A 22,910-nucleotide genomic window follows, 5' to 3' on the forward strand; every position below is an offset into this window, starting at 1 on the left:
CACATGCACACACACACACACACACACACACTTCCTTCTTGGAGTTAATGTCTAGTTAATGGCAGAAGGGACCACAATTTTCAGGAGTGATGTGACTTGGTTTCCAGTTCTAGCTAATATAAGAGACAATCTACACAGCCATCCTACAGTCTGCATTGGACCCTCATGAATCAGCTTTATGTGCTGATTATTAATATGTATGACTCAAAAATAGAAAGGGAAACTTTTTCCTTCAATGAGTATTCATGTGTTGTTATAAAATGTTGCTTGCTCTCCATTCTTTGCCTCTCCAGCTTCAGAGTGTTTCATGATTCTATTCTGAAAATCAGTTCCAGAAGAAAACCCTCCTTATCTCTTGGAAATTCATCAGTCCTCCTTTCTGACAGCATCTCTCTATAGAGAAGGCATTAGATGGAACGTTTGTAAAGCTTTCATTGTGGAATGGACCTGGAGTGTATACAAAAGGAAAAAGACTCTCCAAAAAAATATGTATTCCCATCTTTTACTCACCTTTGCCCTGAAACACAAAGAAAATTTTGCTGCCATATCACATCCCTGACTAGCATTTTTGAACTCAAAGAATTTACAAAAACAAACTCTGAGAAAATCATAAAATTTTATAACAAATACTATGAAACCAGTTACACGTGTTTTTACTATTTCCTCCTAAATATCCTTTATTATTCAAATATACTCTTCAAATGCATTTGGCAGGAAAGATAAGATCACTTGAATAGTACTTGTTTCAAGGACTAGTGGGGGCTTAAGGGAGGAAGAGATGCAGGAAAGAGTAGGTAGAAAACTTTTTTTTTCCCTATCAAAATATAAAGGGATCTTTTCCTTATAGCTTATGAATACATTTTTAAGCTAATTTCAGTGGCATTATTATCATTAGTAAATGACATTTACTCATGGGGAAATTTAAGCAAAGTAATTAACACTCCTGGTGAAAGTAATGGAACTCTAACTTCCTCTGATGTTACAATCACAGGCCTAACAACCTTAAAGTACTTTAAAGGCTATATCATAGAAGCAATAATAGAATTGGTCATAGAAGCAATTCATTTTTAGTGGTACTAGAGGTATGTCTCAATAGCCAAGAAATTTAGTGTTAGCTGGCAGTTTGCCCAACGAACAAGCAAACCCAAGTACCCTTAGAAACCGTCTCTCCTATTTACTGTGTACGTCCTTGGAAAATCTTCAATTTGATCCTAGATAAGAAAAAATAATCCCCACCATACACCATTTTTAAGTTTAGGATTGAAACTTTCAAGCCTGCTTTGAATTAGAGAGACTGCATCAATGTTGAGGAAGATAAAAATGAGACAGAATAAAATTCAAGTTAATCTGCTCTGCTCTTCAATGGATGGATGGGGATTAGACCAAGTTTATTATGGCATCTTGAATTTGTTTTTAACAATCAATTTTTATACTAAGTTCCAAAGGAATGTGCTTATTTACTTTCTAATTTACATGAGCGAACCTAAGAAAGAAGCAATATTCAGCATGTATCCAGAAGCAAATTTGGTCATTTCCTTTGCTTGTAATAATGTGATATATGCCCAGTACCATCTAGATCAAGTTAACTTAAATCTTCAATGATTTCAGTTAATTTAAAAAACTTACTTTATATGCAAGATGTAAATCTGCCCCATAGTGTAACAAATTCATCAGTGCTTTGCAATGTTATAAAGAGGTTTCTTTAAGTACCTAATTTATCTATCAGGCATTTAGGTAATTCTATTAGGTCTTTCTAATTCTAATAAGCTTATGTACATTGATCAAGGAACCCAACAGATCATCCATAAAACAGGTTGGGCCCATTACTAGAAGCGACTATCCCCCATTGTAGTGCAGCCTATAAAACAGTTTGCATACATTGAAAGCAATTTGCATATATTGGTACTAAATATAATTAAGTACAGCCAAATAAACTGTCTATTCTTTTTCATTCTACGTCTTTTTATCTTTGATTTCATCCTTCTCTTCTGTATTCTTAAAACCTCTTATCATATTTTTTTACATTTTCTGGTTTCCTTAGCCTCCATTAATAAATCATATTTGTCTTCCTTTCCTGACAATTCTTCACCTTACTGAAGTCTTACTGCAAATAATCTCTTTCCACTGTCCTTTTACTATGAGATAGCCATACTGTGCCACAGAACTACAGATATCGATGAATTTTACTTAATGGGTTAGGGTAAAAAATCCTTAGCTAGAGCGTGCTATAAGGGGGAATACGTTGTCAAGGGGCAGGTAATTTTCTTTCTGAATTTACTTATTTTTTTTTTTTTTAGAGGGAAAGTGGTGGAGGGGCAGAGGGAAAAGGAGAGAATCTTGAGCTGGCTCCGTGGTGACGCTGGACTGGATCTCATGACCTGAGATCATGACTTGAGCCAAAATCAAGAGTCCAACGCTTAACCAACAGTCACCCCAGCGCCCCAGGGCAGGTAACTTTCTATATTCCCCCAGGGCAGGTACCGCCAACACAGCTCACTCGTATGTATTAAGTAGAACAAAGTCAAAAACCTCACTGGAAACACAATTTACGATGGCGACTTTGAAGCCTCCTTTAGCTGGGAGGGGGATGCCTTCTGACCTGCTTCTTCAGGTTCCTATTCAAAAGCCTGACTGTCCTTTGGTCATAGGAAATCGAGAAGCCTGGGTGGGGAGGTGGTGACCAGAACTTTTCACTGACATGCCCGGAGACTATTGTGTCTAAGTTCCCAATGAGGGTAAATTTGGGGAATACCAGAGTGTTCTGGGTGGGTAAGACTTCTTCCTTGGGTAAGAGATACCCAAGAATGGAAGAAACAAGATTGGTTATCAGTGTGGGAAAGAATTTAAGGTGCACCATCTACACACATACACATTGTTGTGCCTCATTGGCTGAGGCTGAAACGGAGCTCAAAACCCCGAGAAGAGGGGTTCCAGAGAAATACGGGGATTCGGACTCCACCCCACCAAGTGTAAAGTGTGCACAAGCCACTATAAATGACAGAGGAAGTGGTGATCGGTGTCAAGGGTAATGTGTGTGGTTGCAAGTGAGGCTGAAGAAGCAGACTTACTATCTTGTATATCTCGGCTGAGGTTTTTGCACACAAAGTTCACATACGTGCTCAGGTATGGGGGGGGTACAGGAAGGAATATAACGTTTAAACCAGAAAAATAACATAATCAGATAAGAATTTTAGAAAGGATGATTTGAAAAAAGATGCTGAGGGGCGCCTGGGTGGCTCAGTCGGTTAAGCATCTACCTTCGGCTCAGGTCATGATCCCAGGGTCCTGGGATCAAGCCCCGCATCAGGCTCCCTGCTTGGTAGAGAGCCTGTTTCCCCCTCTCCCTCTGCTGCTCCCCCTGCTTGTGCTCTCTCCCTTTCTTTCTCTCGTGCTCTCTCTCTAAAAACAAGAAAAAAGAAAAAAGATGCCGAGATTTCTAGCTTCTGCTACATAGAGGGTATCTGATGGTTCTTAATTTAACCAAGAAAGGAAAAGCATCAGAAAGCACAGCTTTCAGGGGAAGAACAAAGTTCAGTTTGGGGTCGTTATCATATTAGGTAATTGTGAAAATAAGTGTATATCTGCTTATACAAGCTGAAAATAAATCCATCGATGAACATAAAAGAGACAGCATGTCTTTTGTCACTCCTTTCCCATAATTCTGTACAAACTTCACAAACCGGTGTCTACACAGCTCATGGCATCAGTGTGAAATGTCACAGGGTTGGCAATGCTTATGGACAGGGGGTGAGGGATGGGAGGAAGCGGGGTGGGTACCGGCATGTTACAGAGCAGGGGTGGAGAGAGTATAAGAGTGAGTATTCATGTGGATAAAGACCACATGTCTGCCTACAGATGTATGTGCTAGAAAACAGGCTTATGGTAGGGAAAAAAGTGGGTAATGCATAGACACAGTCACTCATGTATTTCTCTGGAAAATACTGGGTGGTTCTTGTTCAAAATCAGCATTTTCTGAATGATGCAGCTGTGTTTCTTAGAGCCCAGCAGCTGATAAGCTGTTCACAGGTGTCCCATGAAGGGAGCTCCTTGTGTTCAGATCAGTTTGGGAAAGCTGTGGGCAACGTCTGTCTTCTGAGAGCCTCCAAGGGCCTTGAGGACAAATGAAGGCACCAGTCAAGTGACCCTCTTCATTTTTTTAGTATAGCATTTTCAAACTTATTTGACATAAAACTCCTTCACTCAAAGAACATATAGGAATAACTGAAGGGATACGGGCATTCAAAGAAACACTGTTTAGAAAAAGCTGATATAAATGTGTCCAGAGCAGAAGAAATGCAGGGTGATAATGAAGAAGGTGACTTCAGTAAATATGGGCAAATCCAATACCAAATTTTCAGGTCAAATATAATTCCTTGCAGGCCTAATCATTCCTGCAAATTATCTTCAAAGCTAAATTAGCTCTCAAATTTCTTAAGCAGGTAGGTCTTTGTGTACAGATATTAACTTTACGTGATTTGCACTTTAAAAGAGGAACGATTTCGGGCTTTTCTATACAAACTGAGAAGCTATTAAAGTGTGCTCTAAGTATGTGCTGTCCCTTCAGTGACTGAAAACTCTAATTTGCAATCTGATGAATATGACATCTTTTGAATAATGCAAACTAAGAAAGTGCTAATTGGTTTCCATGGTCATACCTACAGCCTCATGAAAATGGATTAGGAACATAAAGAAAAATGCAGAATGTATGACTGCAGAGCCATTTAAATTATAAATGAAAGCCTAGTTGAATGAAATGCCAAATAATAACAGCGATAATTTTAATAATAGGTGATGAGCACCGTTTGCACCTGCTTTCCATCAGATACTGTTTGATACGCTCTGTACGATATGTCTAATCCTCATCTGCAAAAACCAAACCAAACCGAAGGCTAAGCAAGCAAATCAATAAAAAAATAAACAAAAATTAGACGTCACATTCATTGAGCACTTACTATGTGTCAGGCACTGTTGTAAACATGTCACATTAGTAAGTCTTGTGAGCTTCTCTACAGCCGTGTGAGATGGGAACTACTGTTGTCCCCGTTCCACAGATGAGCTCACAAACTGAGTTTAGAGGACTCTGCCATCCTGCTAAGCTAGAGAAGAGCCAGAGAGCCACGTTCGGATATGTATGTATTCAGATATGTCTCTAAATCACCTACTCTTTCGACTTCTCCACTGTTCTGATCCCATGGTATTTGCACACTTTGCATAGTCTGATGTTATACTAAATTGATATAATTTTAACAGTAATTAGTAGAGCGTTTTGATAATTTGAGGCAATTGTGTCCCCAAAGGACATTGATACATAATCAGTAGGAGAAGCAAATGCCCCCACTTCCGTGTTTGAGGTCTCCCTCTATTCTCACAGTCTGGTCTTGAGAAATGTCACTTGAATTTACTTCTGTGGACAGTTTGTGATCTATTGAGCAATAAAATGCATCAGGAAACTCTAACAGCAATTGACACACTATGTTATATTCATGAATTTCTGTCCTGATTTCAATGCTAAATTGTTGAAGTTTTAAGTAAAAAAAAAATTTCTTTTAATTTTTTGCTCACTCTGTTTCTGTTTTGACCACACTGCTCTCCATATGCCTCTTGCTGGTATCTGCCACCTCATAAGAAGCCATACCTGATGTTAGACAGATTAAAGCCAGAATTTAGGTTTCAGGTAGCTATTTCTCAGATAATAAAAACAATACGTTTGGATCAAAGGTTAAATTGACCCTTTTGCTACTGACCATTTTAGAGAATGGTGGACGTTACCCTTTAAGAAAGCACTTCAGGGGCACCTGGGTGGCTCCGTCAGTTGAACATCGAACTCTTGGTTTTGGCTCAGGTCAGGATCTCGGGGGTTGTAGGACTGAGCCCCACGTGGGGCTCTGCGTTCACTGGAGAGTCTGCTAGAGATTCTCTCCCTCTCCCTCTGTCCCTCTCCCCTCCCACCTTTGCTTGTGTGCTCTCTCTCTCTCAAATAATAAATAAATCTTTAAAAAAAATGAAAGAACTTCAACAAACTAAGCAAGCAAACGAAGCAAACATTGAGCTACGGTTGAGGGAATTAGTAAGTTTAATGCAAGAAGCAAGGAAAACAGTATCGATAGAGTCCTTTTCTCTAATGCAAGACAGTACAAAGAACTTCACTACATTTATTAATTGCTCAGAATTACCCTAGGAGGGGGGTCATTACTATTTCTATTAACAGATGCTACAGAGAGCAGACAAGATGCCTCGGGTGACACAGCTGGTGGCAAAGCTGGGACTTGAACCCAAGTCTGGCATAAAAGCCTGCTGTTCTTTCTACTACATCACATTCCTTCCTGAGAAAAAAAGGAGAGAAGATTTAAAGTTGGACAAGAGCTGCTTTCAAATGGGATCATAGTGAAAAGGCACGGAACTCGTTCTCCTAAACTCCATGAAGGAGAGTGGGGGCCATGGCAAGGACATCGAATTCGAGATAAGAAAGGAATACTTTTCTGACACTCACCTGTCCAAAAATGGGAAAGATGTGTGGCCTCCTGAGTTTGCACTCCCTGTTGCTAAAGGAGTCTAAAGAGAAGCTGGAATGCCCCGATCTCTTCTGTTCTCAAAAATTATTTAATTTTAAGATTCTAAACAAAATATATATTCTCTAGGAAATCCTTGATACCAAGGACATTTCTCTCTTGATCTCCCATTTTCCATCCTGTTCCAGCTGTGTGACCTAAAGGAAGTCAAACTGCAGTTCCTCAGTTTGTTTCCTAGGAAAGCAGGAATATATCACCTTCCAGGCAGGGTTATGAGAAGACTGGGTAAGAGAAGACATGTGACATACTTGACCCATCACAAAGCTTAAATAGTGTCAGTTACCTCTTCCTGCATGTTTACAAGGTCAGAGTCTGTCAGAATCTGAGGCGCTTTCTGTTATATCCACTTGGGTCATGCCAAAAACAGGGAAGGGAAACTCCACAGAGGCAAGGCTCTCCCCTTCCATGCGCATCTGGATCAATCATGAGTGTGCATTTGCTACTGACTTGCATGTTTTCCTGCTCGCTCACTCCCAAAGAAAAAAATGCAGAGTCCTTATGCATTGCTCTCAAGGTTTATAATGTGCATTTTTAGTAAATTCTATGCAAAAGTATCAATGAAGTAGCTTTTACATGTCATCGGCATCCTCTACCTTCTCCATTGGTGCATTCAATAAAGTATAATACTGTTCTGTTTTATAATAACCACAGATATGCTATTCCCTCTCAAAGAGCGTTTTTTTTTTCAGCTGCCAAAGTCTATTGCCTTATTTAATAGAAAAAATGTTTTTCTAATTCTCATGTATGTATTTCTAGACATACATGAGAATTCGTGTTGTGGAACCATCAGAACTTTCTGCTGTAATCCTACTTTCTGATACCTAAAAAAGCTAACTGGAAGACTTTTAAAAGAGAATGAAATATATTCAAAATATATGTGACTATTAAAATGTTTGGCTGTCATTTTTTAAGTCCTTCCGAAGTTCGAATAAATACTGATAAGAAAAGATGTCGTTAAAGAGGTATTCATCATACATATAACTTTAAAGACTCTAATTTCGTACTTAAATTAAGAAGACTTGCATGACTATTACTTGCATACAGGAAAAGAGCAGGGATGGGAAATGAAAACTCTATGAAAATTTAATTCCATTGGAAATGAAAAAGAAATTTATCCTTTAAAACTCTTTTGTCAATCTATGGCCACTGTTCATCACAAGTCCTGTGGGGGTTCAGATGTCTTCATGCATTTCAGTAACAAACTTATTCTGATCCATTGCCCTGTGGGCTAAAGAACATGCACGAGCTCCCAACCTGTGAGGCGTTCGTGACATTTCATCTTTTTATCACTCTGAGTACGCTTATGTAGAAAACTGTATGTCATAGCCCAAGGAATCTCTCCTTATCATTACTTCTAGCTCTCAAGCTAAGAACGTGCCTTTGGGAGATTAAGTTAAAAATACGTGTTTTTTTTTTTTTTATTGTTTTCTAACTTTTAGAAACAAAATTGAAATATGTATCTCTGTGTGTGTGTGTGTATGTGTGTGTGTGTGTGTGTGTAAGAAGATTAAGTTAAGCAAAACACCAAAAACTAAAAACCTAAAGACTTCATAATTTCGACCTTACCTTCTCTAAGCATATATATTCGACAACAGTGGAAAATAAGTATTCATGGTTTGTGAGAAAGCAAAATAACCCTAAAATAATATAGATGCACAAACACATACCCATCCACACATTCTATGACATATTTATATACGCATAAATAGGTACACGTATAAATGTTACATAAAACAGGGAACATTTAAAAACAAACAGTAGATGTCTATTGTTTATGTCTTTCATAGCCTCTCCCACACAGCTGGGTATTATAAAACCTAACACCATGTGTCTATTGAGGATCGGGGAGCCTTATGTTTTATGTTACTGACAGCACGGCTGTAAATGGGGCAGAAGTAATAAATGAAAACAAATTTTCTTTTTATGAATAAATTCGAGAATATTTTGTCACATCCAGTCTGATAAAATTATATTAATGTTCGTTTAACTTGGAGGGGTTACACGCAAAAGACTACAGAAGAAATAATAGAACACTCGCTAAGTGCTGTATTGAAAGTTCCTGTGACAAGGTAAAGGGGCCTACGCCAAAAGCGTAAATTCTAAATAAGGTCTGCAGCTTTTCAAGCATATCACAATCACTCTGAATGTTACCTGTCTCAGATATTCTCCGATGCTTCGGCTGCGTTCTATGCACTAATTTAGGTGGATGCCATCAGAAATGAATGGTACTTGGTTTACATGTAAGCATCCGTACAAATGTAAGGAAGTCATCACCATGAATCAAAATCCCAGCAAGTAATTACTGAACTTCCACTCTGTCGTGGGCATATGAAATTGAATTTTAAGATAAAGCATTAAGAAAAAAGAATTGAGGCCCCTGAAACTCTCCAAAGGATAGAATATAAAGTGGAGAAGGAAACAAAGATTCTATTAGATCATTAGCTTCCTACGAGGCAGGAAAATAAAACAGAGCAAGCTCTGGAGCCAGACCAAACTTGGATTCTAATCTGACTTGTACAATCAGTGGCTGCAGGGTCACAGACAAGTTGCTGTAACACAGGGATGATACTGCTGCATGGATTAAAGACCATGCATGAAGAGCACTTAATGCATTCTTTGCCTGCTAGTACATGCTCAATAAATAATGAGATTTTTTTTTTCATTAGTAGTGTTATTCGTAACATCAACTGCCAAAATATTAGCTATCACTGTAGTTAGCATATGAAAAGCTCTTCATAAGTGCTTGCTGAAGGAATGAGCACTGAATGTAGCCTAAACTGTGAGGAGATATGCAATGAAGTTCATATGCAACAGAGACAAGGTCAAAACACATCCATCTGTCTCAGTTCTTTCGAGAAGGATTTCCTAAAAAAGAATTTTTACCCTCCCCCCTTTTTATTTTTCTGCCTTTGTGGTAGTTTAAATACTTAAAGAGCAACGTAATTTTTCCCGACTGCTAGCACCATTCCCAGAGACAGAGCTTATCTCTCCATTCTTTTATTAAATCACGAAACGGGATTACGATGTCCCAGATTTCTGCTTGCATGGTCCTAAGACATTCAGATAAGGTTAGCAGGGCAAATGACTGTCAGGTGCTTGGACAGCAAACCAGGTTTGGGGCCTGAGAATGCCAAGCTTCTGGGGTGAGAAGAGACTCCACCGGTCTCCCTCGGGCTCTCCCTTAGCCAGGCAGGCTGGCTCCCACTTTCTGCCATCCTGGCTAATATGTCTGAGCTCTTCATGGCCTGTTGAGACTCATTATGTCTTCACTCACTGGAAGACGAGGCACTGTGGTGAGACCAAAGTGGAAGAAACCGTGAACAGGGGGGCCTGCACCTGAGTACTTGCTTTTTTCCTCCATTACCTAAGTCACATGATGTGTGACACGTTTTAACAAATTCTCAGTTTTCTTCCTTGTCAAAGGAGCCAAGAAGCGGGTCACTAAGAGCACAGGATATGCAGTCGGAAACGTGTGGCTCCGTACCTTGGCTTTCCCATTTATGAGCCCTGTAACTGTGTGCATATCGCTTAACTGCTTTTTATATCTCAGTTTCTTAATTTATAAAGTGGCAAAAAGAATAACACCATAGGCTAATTTGATAAGGGTCAATGAGGCAATATCTCTAATATACTTATCCGAGCATAAATCACGTAGAACCTTCCTCTTCTCCTGCTTCTTCTTTTTTATTATTACTATTATTATAAGATTATTCACTGTCTTTCACGCTTACATTTGTAATCCTCTATTCAAGGACCTTAGCTTGTTTACACCGTAGTACGAAAGTCAGGAAGATGTGGCAATGAATTAAGAGAACAAGAACAGAAAATACAATTCAGATCTAAAAGAAGTAAGAGGAGACAGGAACTACCAAATGTAGACTAGCAGAACAAAGTAAATGTAATACAAAAGTGAAAGGGTTAGTACTAAACAAAGATACCAAGTCCAGTTGGGATGCTAGAACACTCAGACAGTAATTTAATAACTACATATTTAAAGGAAGAGAAGTTATATGAGTAGGCACTACTCTATATATCAAAGGCATTTGCTCCAATACATGCAAATAAATTTTATTCAATAACTTAAAAAACAGGCTATATGATATTTCATGAAATTTGAGTCTACATCTATAAACAAGATACACACTTTTTGCCCCTTTCAATTTTCTGTTGGAAAAAAGAATGCAATTCCAAATTCTGTTAAAAGATTCCAGTTCAAAGCACAAATGACATAGTAGCCACATTAAACTATGGTGCTCTGTGGAGTTAGTTTGAGATTTTTGGAATTCAAATTATCTGATAAGAAACAACTCAAAGGGATGGTGAACACAAAACTACAGAGATTTTTGGGAAGCTTGCCATCAGAGGGTGTTTGTACAAGTGATGGGTATTAAGAAGGGCACGTGTGATGAGCACTGGGTGTTATACACAGCTAATGAATCATTGAACACTACATCAAAAACTAATGATGTACTCTACAGTGGCTAACTGAACATAATAAGTAAAAAAATAAGAAAATAAAAAACTAATCACTCAAAAAAAAAAAAAAAAGAAAGAAAGAAAAGAAACCCAAACAAACAAATGTACCCTATTTCTGTGAATTTGTTTCACAGAAATCTGAGAATTCTATTGTTACAAAAATAATGACAAGATGTGGCGCCTGGGTGGTTCAGTTGGTTAAGCATCCGACTCTTGATTTTTGGCTCAGGTCATGATCTCAGGGTTGTAAGAATGAGCTGTGTGGGGCTCCGTGCTCAGTGGGGAGTCTGCTTAAGATTCCCTCTCTCCCTCTCCCTCTGTCCATCCCTGTGCTCTGTCTCTCTCTCTCTCTCTGAAATAAATAAATAAACCTTTTAAAAAATAATGACTGGAATTTAAAAGGAACAAAGTGCAGATATTATCAATGCAAAGTAATAATAAAACAAAACAACCAAGAAAAAATGCTTCTTATCCTTAATCTAATGTTTTTCTAGCACAGTACCTCAGAGACTCACGAGCCATGGGAAAGAAGATGAATTACATCCGAAGTAAAAAGCATGAAGTGTCAGAAATCAAAAGGCTCTGATAAGTCTATAATGGGTCTAGTTCATAGGGAGAGAAATTCACCAATTTGGCAAAGCATGAAAAGGGAGGGAAAGAATAATAACCTAGCCATTTCAAAATTAGTTTTTAAAAATTATTTTTTTCTAGAAAACTCAATTCTTTATTGTTAAACTTGTTTTCCTTTTATACAATCAAAATCAAATGAGCATTAGGCAGAGGTATTAAGATCGAAAGTGGAAATATGTATTGATTTCATCTAAATCTGAAATAATTATATTCTTTTTTTGCTTATAATGGTAGTACTCTCAACTCGACCCTTCTGTTCCTGTTCTACTACTAAGGTAGTCTATGTGTTTACTACTCTTCATTTCACTAAGAATTTGTGGACCCGATTTCTGTTTCAAAGGTAGTGTCTGAAGATGCAGAGTTGTGCTGATGTTAATGGCAGTTATGGGAGAATCAATGTGAGTCAGCAAGAGGTGGGATGAAGTGGTATGCATCTTATCTAGAAAACACGCGGCCTGCTGGTAGTCCTAAATTAACTTAATGCTTGACATCACATATCACGAATCCGGGGGTACTGCGGTCAGGTCTCACCACTGCGCTACGGTGCTAACACATATTTTCTAGAATATCAGTGACATTGTGACCTAGAGTTTTTAGCTGATCCACACAAACTTCAAGCTGAACATCACCACAGCACAATTTTATTGGGAACAACACCACAGAACTGTGAAGATTTATAAAATGTCTTCCCAAATAAAATTTAACAACAACAACAACAACATAACAGATGTTTAAGAGACATAGCAGAGATAATGGCCTCATTAGAACCCATCAACACTTATTTTTCTGTATGAATATGAGTTGCTTTAAATTACTTTGTACTCCCCTAAGTCAAAACTGAAAGGATTAGGAAAAACCAAAAAAGGAGACAGCCAGCAGTATAGATTCCAGCATAAGCCACAGCATCTTTACTGAAATAAACTGGTTACAAGTGGGTCCTTGTGGGGGCAAGGCAGAGGGCAAGCACACTTAGGACACTGTCTCCTCCCTAGCAGTGGTCTCTACGTTTCCTCAAAAGAACGTCTTAAGATTTACAATTTGTGTCCTATACAATTTTTATATTTATTTACACTACACAAATATTGCAAGGTGCTATTCTTCATGTGTACATAATTATAGGAGTTATTATACACTTAGAAAACAGCATACTACTGTTTAGAATGCATAGTGAAGTTTAAAAAAAAAAGTCTATTCTGTTTAACACTCTCCGTAGCCTTAAAATACTATGTAACTTCCTAAAGATTGTTGTCTGGTCTTCTGTATCAAAACAAATTGTACTCAGACTCAAAATTACCTCTGATCTGCTGCCTGCTTCAATATGAGTCTGTTTTAACTTATGTTTTATATTTAATACGATAGCAACAAAATAAGCTTAAAAAAAAAGAGAGAATAATCAGCTTACCCTCTATTATCATTAACTTGCAATGTTGCCATTAACACACACAGTTCAAACCTAGACACTTACTTGACTTAAAAAGTCACATTTTAATAGGTAACAGAAAAATTATTTAATAACGTGCTCATCATTTCTATTCTTCCTATCAAAGAATTTCATCAGTTTAACGATCATGTAATTTTTCCCCCGTACAGGCTGATAACCTTTGACAATGTGAAACACGAACTTCAATGTGAACTTGAATAATTGCCGTTTTGCTACAACTTGCTGCTGTGCAGAACGTAAGCCATTTGAGAGCCGACGTCTAAACATCTGCAAGAATTGGGACTTTCAAGCCCAACCATCCTTCAGTCAGTATCATCAGCTATTCGCTTGACCACATTCTACAGACAAAGAAACCCACCTCAGGCTCAGGGCTAGCAGCTGCTCCTTTGACTTCAGTAGCTCCCCCACTTTAAAACTGGCATAGCCCAGGAAGCTTCGCTGAAAATAAGAAAGAATGGTTTTCATTAACTTCAGAAGTCCTTAATATTTTTGCTGTCACATCAATCATACAAAATTAGAATGAAATGTTGACTCCATGAGCCTGACAAATATTTCACTCGCAGAGATACAATCATCACTGACAGAGATACAATAATACACCCGTCTAGTGGGGTGAAGTCCAGGGGTGCAAATGTATCCTTTTCATTAAAAACAAAGAGACCAGTAGCCTGGAAAATAACAAAATGTATAATAACGAAGCCAGGACTTTTTTGAGAAGTAATTTTCTTCCCCTATGAAAAGTGGGATAGAAGAAAAGATGATAAACTTTCAATATTTACCAATGCTGTCGTCGTTCTTATTAGAATTCCTCAAGTCACTGGCAGCAACAACTTTGTATTCCAGATATGAGCAAATCTGTTAGTTGGAGCTATTTTTATGTGGGACTCTGCACAAGTTATAAATAGAAATGCTATATTTCTCCCCCATCACAGCAATGTTTAAAAGCATTTGTTTCCTTTGTTATTTCTATACTAGCATGGGACAATTTCATTCCAATACACAAAACAGAAAGGTACTTATTCTGTTACATTTTCTAAAATTGCTTTTTTAAACTATCATACTGGCTGTTGACTATCTACGAATATCTCCTTTCTACACTCTTTGACTCATAATGTAAAGAATAAAACTCTAAATTGGTTTTTCTTTTCCAGGATACAAATCTTTCATCTCTTTTTAATATTCTGGGCTACTTCTGATTTAAAAGTCACAATATTATGGTATACCATAAATAGTATTTCTTGTTCTCCCCTCAAGGTCAAGAAGTAAACATGAAAATATCAAACCCATATCATCTAGGCCATTGCTGCCTAACACACTGTAATACTCTACAGAAAGTCAACACTACATCTTCCAGAGCATTCTCTCTTCGTAGGTCTGTTGCAGGGCTACACTAGAGTGAGAGCCTGGACTTAAGAAGGAGTCTGAGGACAACCGGGTCTTTTCAGCAAAAAGTGTGCGGTTATTTCATACACAAAAGGCTGCATCCACACTTAGCGACTGTTGAGCATAAGAAAAGCTTCAGGTCAAAATTTTTCTCCCTCTTTTCAATTTCAAATTGTTTCAAAAAACTTAAAGGCAAACATTGGAAAGACAACTCAGTTCTAAAGTTGGAGATGCCTACACGTTAGCAAGGATAAACCCAATGAACTAACTTGAAACTCAAGGAGCTGGCTTACATACCAAGTCACCAAAGCCAGAAGAACATGAGACTAAATTATTAGGAGAAGGACGTCAGGTGAAAATACTATTTGTGCCAAAAGCTCTGATGATACGTCAATGAGTGATGAAATGAGAGTGAGTCAAGGCAGAAAAGGAAGTCCAAGTGCTATATGAACGAAGCATGAAGGAATTTAGGGTAACTTTTCAGCAAAGGGCAGAGAAGAACCTGGGAGAGATCTGGCTGAACAAAAGTGTTAATGTCACCTCATCAGCGACAGCTACTAGAACATCCTCTATGACCACCCCTTCCCCATCTATACACGCTGCTATTCTCTATTTCTTATCCTGTTGTATTTTTCTCTATTGGCACTTATCACCATATGACATACTTAGATATATACACACACATATATATGCATATATATATAAATATATATGCATATATATGCATATACATATATATATACATGTATATATATTTGCTTATTTTGTAACTCCCTTGAAAATAATTGAGATTTGAAGCTCCACAAGGAGCCTTATTTTGCTTTCTCACAAACTCCTACTTCCTAGTGCACGGTAGGCATGTGATAAATATTTGCTGACAATAAATGAATGAATGACTGGCATAAAAACGAGCTTTCAAGTTTGTTCACTCTACTAGATATAGATATTAGAATGTTCTTTCCGCGGGCATTTATAAGGTACTGTAATTCGCTGAAATGTGGGAAATCAAAACATTTTTAGTGTGCGGATTGTATATTGTTGTAGTGCATTTCACTGTAGCATTTTGTAGTTAAACAGACGTCTATCTCACTTCCTCTTTCCCTGATTGTAAGGGTTTTTAAATTCCTACTCCTCACCCTTTATCCTCACTCAAAGAAAACTCCTCATCAATGAAAGATTTCATGACACCTCCAAATTTCAAATGCTTTTCTCTCTACCTTTTGAGATTTTGAAGGTATGAATGGTTTTGGAATTAATAAAACAAATCGCACATGTCATGAACGTGGCTGAGGTCTTTTCCTCAATAAAAGTGACAAATGCCCCAGAGTGGAATGTAGCGATGAGAGACAGGTGGAGTGGCTATTTTCAGACACGAGCGACACACACACCATGAGGCACAGCTGCACGCAGAGTTGTGACCACAGCCACTGAATGTCTCTTCTGTCCACCAGCGCAGGGGCTGCCGTGGAAGCAGGACTCTGGTTTGGCTGTCTCTGAGCCAAGCCCCGTGCCCAGAACAGAGGGGCTGCATGGAATGCCTCCCGCCGCACTGTTAGTGCTTGTAGCGGGCCAGGAACAACACCCATGAGTTGAACTTTTCCGCCACAACTGGCAGCCACAGGCTTCATCTCAAAGGATAATAAGAGATCATACAACTTGTTAAAAACTAATTTAGGTAATGACATTATAGCACTGCATTATGAAAACATGTCAAACCAGAGGAGGTGTTATTGAGGTATGAAGATGATCTTATTTATGCTACAAATAACTGTACATGGGGACTACATGTGGCATAAAGTACATTCATGAAATCCCCAAAGGCAGGGTATAATTGTTCACATTGCAACACTAACGAAGGAATTGCCTCTATCTTTACTTTCTGGCAGGTGTTTTTGTATTTGCTTCACCTCAACATAAAGAAAACACATCATTCATTTACGTGGATATTCACTGGACTCTTGTAAAAGAAGGAATTAGAGGGAAATAGTCTTCTCTGTTTCCGAAACCTAAGTCCCCTAATGCTAATATGAAAGAATAACTTAATATAAAGCTATTTTATCTTTGCTGTCACTGTAATCATAACCATGGAATTTGAGAGACATCTTTAAATTTTTTTATTTCAAATATAACTCAAGGAACAAGCTTTTCCATCTCTTCTTCAGTGCTGTTTCTAAAATTCTCATCCTAAAGGTTTTAAACTGGGAGCTCTAATATCAGTGGAAAAATTTGAAGGACGAACAAAAAAATTAAAGTCTCACTGGAGTTGGAGCTTAGAAGTCTGGAGTGTCATATCAAATGTTATTCTGTCCAAAAATGGAAATCTGGGCAATTAAATCACTTCTCCCAGCCCCCAGACTAGCTATCCACTAATGGGTATTGTCAGGCCTTGTTTCTCTGTCTTATCTCTTACAAATCTGTGATCCTGAATGAGTTACTTCTCCATTCCCAGTCATAACTGCTGTGGGAAAAAGTTGCGTGTGATCAACTCTATCGTTTGCATAGGTACTGCTACAAGAATCAAAATAAGCCAGGCAAAGCTCTTGGTACATTGCTGGGAAAACAGGAAGTTAAAGGAGTTAACTGGCTTACACATGGTCCCAGAACTAGTTAACATGCAGAGGCCAAGTTGGAATCCAGGTTTCTTGCTTTTTAGTCCAGCATTCTTTTATCCCCATTACACTGGGGTTTATTTCCAAGACAAGTGGCAATTCCCTTTCCCCTCTGCCGGGCTCTCTGCCTGTGCAGCACGTGGCTCTGACCTTTTTTGACTGCTCCTGAGAGTGCGACACTCACAAGGATCATTCTGGTGCAAGTACCCAAAGCAGATGATCATTAAATTGCTTCCTGCACAATTTCACTCACTCGCCTGGCTGGACAGTGATATCAAGCAGGGGAAAAAAAAAAAAAAGAAAAGAAAAAAAGAAAAGGAAAAGACAAAAAAGTGGGGCATCTGCCTCAATCCCTGGTTGCTCTCTATAGAAAGTGTACAAATAAACAGTTAATCCTGCCAGCCCTTGCAGGGACTCTGTGCAAGTCACAAGTATTCAGAATTCTTACTAGGGTTGCACACCTCTCTGTAGCAGGCCCTCAATGGTCCCCGGCTGAGCTGGGCTATATAAGGACCCAAAAGATGTAAAGCCCTGTACACGTTGCCGTGAGCTGGCCACACCTCCATCACCTGTGTTCAACTCCGGAAGCCTTTAATCCAAGTATAGGGTTCCTTTGTACTATCATTTCCAAGAGCCTCCTTACTTTTTCCAAGTACTGTCTAGAACTGTACGATCCAATGGGTAGCCACTAGTTCAAGCACTAGGCTTGTGGCTCCTGGGAATTGAGATGTACTGGAAGCATAAAATACACATCACATTTATACAACATGGTATGAAAAAAAAGTGTGAAATAGAGCATTAATAATTTCTCGTATTGGGGTGTCTGGGTGGCACAGCGGTTGAGCATCTGCCTTCAGCTCAGGGCGTGATCCCGGCGTTGTGGGATCGAGCCCCGCATCGGGCTCCTCCGCTGTGAGCCTGCTTCTTCCTCTCCCACTCCCCCTGCTTGTGTTCCCTCTCTTGCTGGCTGTCTCTATCTCTGTCGAATAAATAAATAAAATCTTTAAAAAAATAATAATTTCTTGTATTGATTACATTTTGCGATGATTACATTTTGTATATACTGGGTTCGACAAACTGTTAAAATTCATCTTGCCTGTTTCTTTTTAATTTTTTAAAAGCATGGACTGCTAGAAAATTTAGAATTACATATGTGGCACACATTTGTGGCACACATAATACTTCCATGGAAAAGTGCTGGCATAGAGGTTAAATGACTATATTAATAATACTTTGACCTATTCTTATAAAACTATATACAGGAAACTGTGGTACAAGTTTGAAAAGTCTTGGAAGAGCTGAAGTTGATAGCATGAGGCCGATATACATCTCCTACATGTAACTTACAGGACAGGCCCTTTTTCATAGCCCATGTACTTTTTCTTCACTGTCAACCCTAACAGATATGGTTACACGGTTTCCCATAAAATAGGAAGGGAAAGAAGATACATGCACTATTCACACTGAAAAAAAATCAGAAGGAAAAAAAAAAAAAGACTTGGGAGGAAAGCTCTTAAAAGTGGACAAACAGTACAAAGAAAAGATTAAGAAGCTTTTAAGGGTAAAGTCATGTATTAAAATATTACATCTTTACTATGAATATACCTCAAAAGGTCTCAGCACAGATTGGTATCTGCTTCACTAAGACATCAACAAAAGGTTTGGGTGCATCCAATAGATACTGCTTAAGAATGCAAAGAAATGTATAGAACATTCTTGAACTATTGATAAATAAAGGTTTTAGCTCATTTTTGGAATCAGAGTAGTCAAGAGCTAGAATCCTTAGCAGGTTGTAATGGCAGAGCCAAGTCTTGGCCAAGAGCTAAAACTCTCTGACCCCTTAAGTAGTGTCCAAAGAAATATTTCGAGGATTAAGTGATGAGATACATATTAACCAGGGGTACACGATAGGTGCGTAAGATGTGGCAATTCTCTATCCTGAATATGGCGTACTCTGAGGGTATTAGGATGCCAAGGCGTGCAGGCTTGTTCTTATTTGGGCTCATTCTTACTATATTTGAGATTTAGGTCTATAATATAATTGTTATTTTATTGAGTTCTGATGTATCATGAAGTGTACTAGATTTTTACATATTATTATAATTTATATACTACTGCAATTGCTTTTAGCTGCCCCCCCCTTTCATTCTGATGGTTCTAAAAAAATTTAAGATGGTTGGCAAACCAAAATCATGGTATGCTTTCTAATTCAATCAATACATATATCATAATTTACTTGTTTCCAGGCACAAAGCTAGGGCTTTTAGAGTGAATAAAATAAATAGGCTCTTTGCTATCATGAAGTTTAACATGGAGGAGGAGTGTGCAGACGTTACCAATATCTAACACCTATTTTGCTCACTTTTCATTACTAAGAGCACCTTGATTTTGTTCCAATGGGAACTGACCCAGATTCTCTTCTGCTTGGAGACTCCTGTCTTCTTAGTGATAAGTATATAGCAGTATACCAATTGAAATTTCCCCCAAAATTACTGTTTCCCAGAATTGAAGGAACAAGATCAGCTGCCCTTTGTCCTTCAGTCTTCTTCCCACCTGGACTGTGATTTATGAAGGTTCAATGGTGAGACTGGACGATACTCTAACAAAGGAGGAGAGGGAAGGTAGATAGAACCCGGTTGCTCTACGTCATTTTTGAGTAGCTGCAGCCTTGGGCCATCACCCCAAAACTTTTTCTAACAAGAGAAAAATGAATCTGTTACTTTTAAGCCCCTGTTTGTCAGGTTACTTGCTTCTGAATGCATTCCTAACTGACCTAATAGATATGGCACATAATGTCAATTGAGAATTTTCTTTTGACCCAGGAATTATAGCTGAGTCTTTGTCAAAGACAATACACCAAAGGCACCATGGTATCAGTTCAGAGAACCTCTAGTGCTTGGAGCTAGCAAACTCTCACAATGCCTAAAAAGAAGCCAATTTAGGGGCACCTGGGCGGCTCAGTCTGTTAAGTGTCTGACTCTTGATTTCAGCTCAGGTCATGATCTCTCTGCTATGAGAGTGGGAAAACAGCCATAGACAATGCACAAATGAACGCATCCAGAACAGACGGCGAATTTGACCCGCAGGCTATAGTTTACAGACCTTTGACTCCTGGGGATCTCTTAACCAATCCCAATTGGAGTACAGTTGAGAAAGTGGTATGTTTAAATGTCTCAAATTGTCCTATCATTAAGGATACTGGCATTTTTTTTTCAGTAATTACTTTTAAGCTGTTTTCAATTGACTCTAATGTTATAAACTTTTCAATTACAAAATTGCATTAAACACAATCTGTGTTCAGTATTAAAGCTTAAAAAAACCCAGTAAGGACTATGTTACTATGGGTATTTGACTTTTAAAAATTAACTCATGGGGCGCTTGGGTGGCTCAGTCAGTTAAGCTTCTGACTCTTGATTTCGGCTCAGGTCACGATCTCAGGGTCGTGAGATGGAGCCCCATGTCAGGCTCTGCGCTCAGCTCCTGGAGTCTGCTTGAGATTCTCTCCCTCTGCCCCTACCTCCGTTCATGCACACGTGCTCTCCCTCAAATAAATAAATCTTAAAAAAAAAAAAGGAAGCCAATTTAGAGAAACTGACCTATTAATAACGATGACACACCCACCCAGTTGATATAAAGGTAGTGTTAGAAGAGAGGGAAGGTGAGCATTTCGGGAGATGCATTACTTAGGAAATGGGGCTAATCTCTTTGTTATATCACATTCAGGAAGACACCTCAAAGTTGGAGGAATCTGGTCCCAAAACATCAATTATAAAGCTTGGGGGTGTTCAAACCATCTTTAGTTCCACTATACTGGGGACTGGAGATTGTCTCTCCTTTGAAAATCATTGACCATCTAGCCCCTGATGCTGGCAGGGCTTGTAGAAAGTGTCCACAGAGAGACAGCTGAGCCGAGGAGGAAACAGCAGTGGGCAGCCTGCATCTCTCCTGTGTGTCAGGGCAAATACACGTGCCTTTCATGGGCGCCAAACAGCCCTGATAGCGGCCAAACATGCATCACATGCTGCTGGAAAAGGAGGTCTCAGCAGCAAGAGAGTGCAGGGTGAGCCTGGGCAGTGGAGAGGGTCGAGCCAGGACCAGATTCCCCATGGTAAGCGAATATGCCACAGGAAGGAGTCTACATGGTCTCCAGAAATACCTACAGCTATGCTCCTAACAGAGACAGCATTTCAATGTCTGCTACAAGCTGACAGGCAGTTAGCCCGAGCAATACCAAAACCAGCAGAGAGGGAAGCACACCCGCACCATGGGCAGGCACGGAAGGAACCTCTCCCCATTCCTTTCTCCTTGCCACAGCATTGAGCAACAAGAGGAGGAAAGGACCAGACCTGTGTGAGAATCGGACTCTGCCCACCCCCCGCAGTACACATTGCTAGAGAAACAGAGATGTCTACCCTACAGTGGGAGATGATGGGAGGAGAGGGGGGAAGAAAATTTAAAATCAGGGAAGAAACTCAAATTTTAAAATGAATAAGATGTATTTCAAGAACTCGAATGAGAGAAAAAATGGAAATTTACAGAGTTTGGCCAAGATGTCATTAAAGCTTCAAGCAAGGGGGATTTAACACTGAGCAGCTGTGGGGATGAGCAGTTTGAGGAGGAAAAAAATTAGACTAGCTCTTCTTTCTCGAACCTCAAAAAATAAATAAAATCCCTTATAAAGTAATGCATTAAGTTAATAGTTACCAATTTCAAAAGGAAGTAGGAAGGGTGTGATGACAGCTTGCAAGGGAGGTTCCAGTTTGAAGGAACACATCTGGGGTGGTCAGAGCCCTGGGCCCTGAACCCTGAGCAGGGGGAGGGAGATAGGTGGGAGCAGCGCTGGGCAGGGGGAGGTTCCTATTGCCCGCAGCAGTGAAGGGCCTGAGGCTGGAAAGAACTTGCTGGTCCCTTTGGAGAAACTAAGCTAAAGGCAGAAGAAGTTTGAAGGCACAGGCAGGAGAGAAAGCATGAAGAGTCATTTGAGTCAAAGAGAATTATTCAACCTGGCCCCAAGAAGAAACCAGAAGCTTGTGATAGGCATGGGAGATCACAAAGTGCCCTTTTCCTTCTCCTTCACGATCAGATGCAGAGATGGCTGACATTCTTCTCGGTCAATTCAACCCACGCTTTGGTGCGTAGATTTGAGGGCTCCCTTGGCAGGCTCGGATGGGAGCCTTTGCCCATGACGGAATAACCGGTACATAGGACACTGCTCCACACATCAACTAGAAGAAGGCTGTCAACTGCCTAGGGGATGGCTGGGAACTTCCCATAGGCCTTTCAGTTGGCTCAGTCCCGTGGCCTCTTTAGACCCAACTTACTTCTAGGCTTTTTCATCCTCTCCGCATGGATCCCAGGGACTCAGCCTGCTGGGCTCTCCCTTGGGAGTTGCCACCACCTACTCCAGGCTGATCTAAGCAAAAAGCACGTTATTCTCTTCCTGCTCTTCCCATTCCTAAAAGCCGCACATGTGATGGTTCCGACACAGCAGGAAAACCTCTGCAGGATGTTCCAACACTGGACTGCGCTTTGGTGGCAGCCTCTGGTTTGACCCGCATTACGGGGTTGAAGGGGCAGGAAGCGGAAAACAGCACAGCCCCGCGCCTACTTAGTTCTCTGCCTCCTTCCTGAAGGGCTACGGCTCACACCTGCAATTTCCCAGCTTTCCCAATTTCCGGCGGTGCAGGAACACTGCTCCGAACTGCTTCTCGGCTAACTGCAGGGCGATTTCTAGACTCATCTCTAGCCAGGGCAACTAAATATGAATCCATTGGAGGGTGATTTTCAAGAGACAGGATGAAT

General features: G+C 39.6%; 1 protein-coding gene across 2 annotated transcripts in view; it reads right to left on the bottom strand.

The window, feature by feature from the left end:
* Positions 1–22,910, bottom strand: part of INPP4B (inositol polyphosphate-4-phosphatase type II B) — a 501,415-nt gene that overhangs the window by 230,075 nt on the left and 248,430 nt on the right. For both annotated transcript variants that reach the window (XM_008685432.2, XM_040626334.1), the window contains one exon: positions 13,475–13,554. In XM_008685432.2, coding sequence (XP_008683654.1) covers positions 13,475–13,554 — 80 coding nt within the window. The remainder of the gene's footprint in view (positions 1–13,474; positions 13,555–22,910) is intronic.

Source organism: Ursus maritimus, unplaced genomic scaffold, assembly GCF_017311325.1.
Source record: "Ursus maritimus isolate PB19 unplaced genomic scaffold, ASM1731132v1 scaffold_11, whole genome shotgun sequence".
Classification (NCBI taxonomy): Eukaryota; Metazoa; Chordata; class Mammalia; order Carnivora; family Ursidae; genus Ursus; species Ursus maritimus.